The sequence below is a fragment of the Gavialis gangeticus genome, unplaced genomic scaffold (genome assembly GCF_001723915.1).
Source record: "Gavialis gangeticus isolate Ggan-Ray unplaced genomic scaffold, GavGan_comp1, whole genome shotgun sequence".
Classification (NCBI taxonomy): domain Eukaryota; kingdom Metazoa; phylum Chordata; order Crocodylia; family Gavialidae; genus Gavialis; species Gavialis gangeticus.
The window spans coordinates 2,177,783-2,182,567 of NW_017729004.1; the positions used below are offsets into that span (position 1 = coordinate 2,177,783).

The window sequence follows — 4,785 nt, forward strand, 5'->3', positions numbered from 1 at the left end:
GTTCCCTGCTGGCCCCTCCTGGATGTGTGCCAGAATAATTTTCTCGAACAGCTTGCCCAGGATTGAGGTAAGGCTGACTGATGATGTAGACCTCCACTTGTGAAGTTGTAAGTACCAAACAGACAGTAATTGAAGGAAAAATATTCTTTGTTTTAAATAGCAGATGATGTCTTCTGCTCCACCATCCTATGTTAATTTGTTAAATGGCAAACTTGAAACCAGAATACTTGGTAAACTTCTTGTGGGATGGTAGCTTGTGGGTCTGGCAGGGTAGTTGAAGAGTTGTATAATTGCTTTGTTTTGGCAGGTGGATGGGGAGTTAGAAGCACTGCTGGAGAACGGAGAAGGTCTTTCAGATAAGAACCAAGTTCTGAGTTTATCCCGGCTGATGGTTCGGATAGAGACATTGGAGCAGAAACTCACCTGCCTCAAACTCATACAGGTGAGAAATATCCCCAATGAGGGGGGAAGAAAGGAGGGGATCAGATTGCATTCAGAATTTTATTTTGTCTAATATGCCTTTAAATGGCTGTACAGGATAAGGGGAAAAAAAAATGGAAAATCAGGCTTCCCATTTGTTTCAATAACTAGAGCATGCGCTTAGTTGTTAGAGTGGAAAAAGGCATAGGTTTGTAATTGCATATAACTTTGTAGCGCCCATCCTTTGCTGTTAGCATTTGCCTTTTTGAAGGATTAGCATAGTGCTGTGGCCTTATTGGTTCATTTAAAATGGTTATTTCTACAGACTGATATAAAAGGGTTAACTTTACTTAGATAAGAATGATCCCTTTTAGCAATATATTGAGCTGGCTGGTGAAATACAATTGGAAAAGGAAAATGGACCAGAGAAAAGTGGCCTGGCTATCTTGGAATTAATTTATAACCAGCTTTTTCCTAGGAGTCTGCTGGGTGGTTGTGTTGTTTTGTTTTGTTTTCATTCAACTCCATGAAGATTAGTTGTATCCAATTTTCTGTTTATCTAACCTCCTGTTAGTTTTTTATTCTGTAATAGTAGCTGTCCACCAGAGATGCTTACAATAGTGCCATAAGCAGTATTGCACTAACACAGTTGCTCTTGTCCATTTTAGTTTCTTTTGATGCCTAGTGTTGTTGACAGGATACTAGTCCTGGCTCTGTGCTTCTTGGTTTTTATCAGTAACCAATCCCTAGTTCAGGAGTTAGTCTTCACCTGCTGATATTGCCTAGTTTTTGCCTGTGGGGAAGTTGCTGACTATTCCTCCAAACTCTGTGTGCTTTTTGGCTCATCTAGAACACGCATTCGCAAGCCTGCCTGAAGTCCTTCCTCGAATGCCATGGCTTATCTCTCCTCTGGATCTGGATGACGGAGCTGGGCGATGGGAGAGGGAGCACTGCTAACAACCTGAAACTCCAGCTAGAGGTCAGTACTGGCCTCAGATGGCCAGGTCTACAGACTGGCTTGTACATGAAGTCTTGCAAGCAGCTTGCTTAATGCTCAGAAGAGGGAGAGTGAGTGTGCATGTGAGTGTATAAGAATATGTAAAGTGTTAACAGAAACCAGGTGTACTACTGTATGCTGACTACACAATCCCTGCACAGCTGTGTCATTTTCCCCACAACGGCAGTTTTTTCTTTACATTGTGTTCACCCACGAGAAGCCCTAAATACCTAGAAAGGATTTACTTTTGTGGATTTCCTAATCCTGTACATAAATTAATGACATAGCCAAGTGTAAAGGGCAGACAGACAGAGAGACATTCTGTTCTGGGATTTCCTAAATGTAGCTTAACGTCACATAGAGAAATAGGGCTGGAAGGGATGCCTGGAAGTCATCTAGTCCAATTGCCATTTTGTAGATGGTTATAATTGCTACAAGTGTCATGTCCATCATTATAATGGCTACAAGTATCTACATTAACATAAAAGGGAAAAAAAGGATTTTGCTAAAAGACCTGTGAAAAGCTTTCTCAGGCTTAGGTGCATTTGGTAGTATTTGCTAGTAGCAGTAGTATACAGCTGCATTTGGTAGTAGCAGCTGTAGTATCTTTGAGGTCAAGACAGATGTATGCCTAAACTTTGGTTTATTTTTCTTAGCTGAAATGATAGCTTCTTTATGCCAGTGCTGTTTGCTTAGCTGTTTCTCTTAGCTGTTATATAGCATCTTTGGATTATTTTTTTCTCAGTTTTTTTTTTTTAATTTCTTCTGGGCTGGTATCTTTTCCTTGTCACCCAATCTTCTAATTCATCTAATTAAAAATAATACTGACCTAGAGGACCAATACAAGGACATCTGCAATCAAAAATGATGGCTTGTCTTCGTGTAGCTGTTTACACTTTTTTTTTTTTACAGGAGCACCTTAGAAAAGCCCAGATTGCTTATAAAAGGTGTTTGTTATACTCAGGTATGAAAAAGCTGATATCCTGCTTGGGATTAGGACTTTGCTGGCTGCTTTTCAGATGGGCTTGAAGACTTTTTGGTAGACCAACTGAATATATTCTTTAGCGCAAGCCTAAGAAAATATCCCTTACATCTGCACCTTTTTTCAAAGTGACTAGATATTTTGTCCATATGAAAATACAAGGGTCTGCAAAAATGCTGTCTGTTTACAGTGGTCTGTGCTGTGGGGGGGATCCCATGTCTCGTGTCTCTTGAACAGGTCATAACTACTTCAGCTAGATAAGCATCTGTTAACCTGGGTCAAGCTCCTGAGCCCCAGCATGCTATCCTGTTAGGCTTGATTCTCACTGCCTCCATCGTTGATGAGAGATGCATTAGTCTCCTGGGTTGTCAAGCTTTATGCTATCATAAGACCACACTCTGTGATGTTGGGCCTCTACCTTTGTAGTACACAACCCACACTTGTCATGAATGCTTTTTCTGATGCCGAGTTTTTCAGTGCCAGCAGTCCTGGCACAAGTGTTTGGCATCTGTTGAGTCAGTGCTCCTCTCCTTTTTATCCTGACACATTAACCTGAGCTTCTTGTGAAGAGAGACTTGTCCAAGCATGTGGGTTACCTGAAAGGTGTCAAAGACTGAGTCCTGTTGCAACAGTGACTCTCTCTGGAAGATCTGTGCTGCTCCCTTTACTCTATAAAACCACTGTGGACTTCAGCAAAAAAAAAAAACCCAGAGTGGTTTGCAGTATCCATTTTAGTCATGGTGCCAGTTCCTTCCTATGGAAAGGTATGAATGGTTAATTCAAGTACTAGAGCTATTGCTACGGGGTTGGCCTTCATCTTGAAGGGGCTATAGGTGCTTCTGTTCCATACTCCACACAGGTGATTATTGTGGCGTTACACCTGCTTCTGGCACTGGCGAGGCTTCCTGTCTGGTCCCGTGCTTTCAGCAGGTAAGCTGGATCTTCATCCTGTTAAACTGTCAGAAGCAGTGAGTTCGGATTAAATTTCCATCCGACGTCCATGTGAAGTGAGGTTGGATGCTCAGCCTACATGTTCTCAAATCTGGAATTTCCCTGCAGGGTTTAAGAGGCAACTTCAAGCCATGGCTGTACTCATGGCCCTGCCTGTACTCTGTGTACAATCTGGGCTTGACATACTGATTTGTCTCATGCTTTTCCTTCCCCTGGTGATTCAGATCACTGTACTGTGAATCATGCTTTCCAGGAAAAGGTCATTCCCTGGTGTATAACTTGAAACTCCAACAGGTTGAATCCAGATCTTTTGGGGTGGGAAGTGCTTGGAATCCACAACCAGTCTTTTTTGGGACTGCACTCTCTCATAGTGGATCTCTGGCCTCCAGAGAAAAGCCAGATTTCATCTCTTCTCTTTAAGCAGTTCCAGGATCTCATGTTGATCTTGTATTTCCCAAGTCACAGCCTCCTTGGGTTTGTCAAATCTGGTATTCTCATTCCCTTGCTCTTGTACTGGAGCCTTGACTTCTGCTCTTGTCTCTTAGTCCTTTCTCTCAGAAGCGAGATTAGAAAGATTCATGCAGAACTTCTCCATCAAGTAGCCTGGATGGTTGAAGCCATTCAGGCTTGGATCAGGAACGGGCAGAAGAGGTAAAATGCATCTTCAGAAGTGGCAAACTATCTACAAGACATGATGAAATGAGAATGCTTCGTCTTTGGAACCAAAGATTAAGAATATAGCCCGCTTCCTAATTTGATTGCTTCATAAACTCTTTTGCCATTATATAAAGTAGTTTGGGTAGCCAAAGCTGCTTTTTCCTCCCTCTCCAAGGAACCCATGCCTTGGCAATGACTTGTCTGCCATCGAATATGGCAGCCACAAGCTTAGTAGAGGCTCTGTAGTATGTGGTGTCTTCAGATGGAAGTGATATTTTATTCCATTCTTTTGTTCTCAGTTACTGTTTGGAAAAAAACAAAATTTTTTCTCTTCATTAGAGACCGAAATGACCTTAGAGAGCCAGTTGCTCCCTTTTTCATGGGGTGGATTAGTGGCGTCAGAATTATATAACATTACGAGATCCCTCCAAGTAGATGCTGAGAGCATAAAATCAGGAGCTGGAATTTAATTTGTGTGCAGGAAAGGCACGAAATAGTTCTGCTTTTACTTAATCCCTGAAAATGCAAATACAATAAAATTTAAGCCTTAACTCCTTGTCAGGTTTTGTATATGCATCATGGTAAAGTCTGTGAACAGGTCTATTGATTTTCCCTTCCCCCCCTTCTCCCCCACCCCTCCCCATGAGCTTTGGAGATTATGGATTGTTTTTTAAACCTAGCAGCAGTCTCCTGTGGTATTATTTGGGGGGTGGGTTGGTTTTTTTCTCTGTAGCTGCAGAAGTCTTATGAGTATAGTTGTAGAGGTGAAAAGTCATGC

At 41.9% G+C, this 4,785-nt stretch overlaps 1 protein-coding gene across 3 annotated transcripts in view; it reads left to right on the forward strand.

Annotated features, from left to right (window-relative positions):
- SETD2 (SET domain containing 2) overlaps positions 1-4,785 on the forward strand; it is a 162,393-nt gene that overhangs the window by 72,781 nt on the left and 84,827 nt on the right. For all 3 annotated transcript variants that reach the window (XR_002095761.1, XM_019508021.1, XM_019508020.1), the window contains exons 10-11: positions 308-442; positions 1,271-1,399. Coding sequence is in view for 2 of the 3 variants with exons in the window: in XM_019508021.1 (XP_019363566.1) it covers positions 308-442; positions 1,271-1,399 (264 nt within the window). In the remaining variant the exon portion in view is untranslated. The remainder of the gene's footprint in view (positions 1-307; positions 443-1,270; positions 1,400-4,785) is intronic.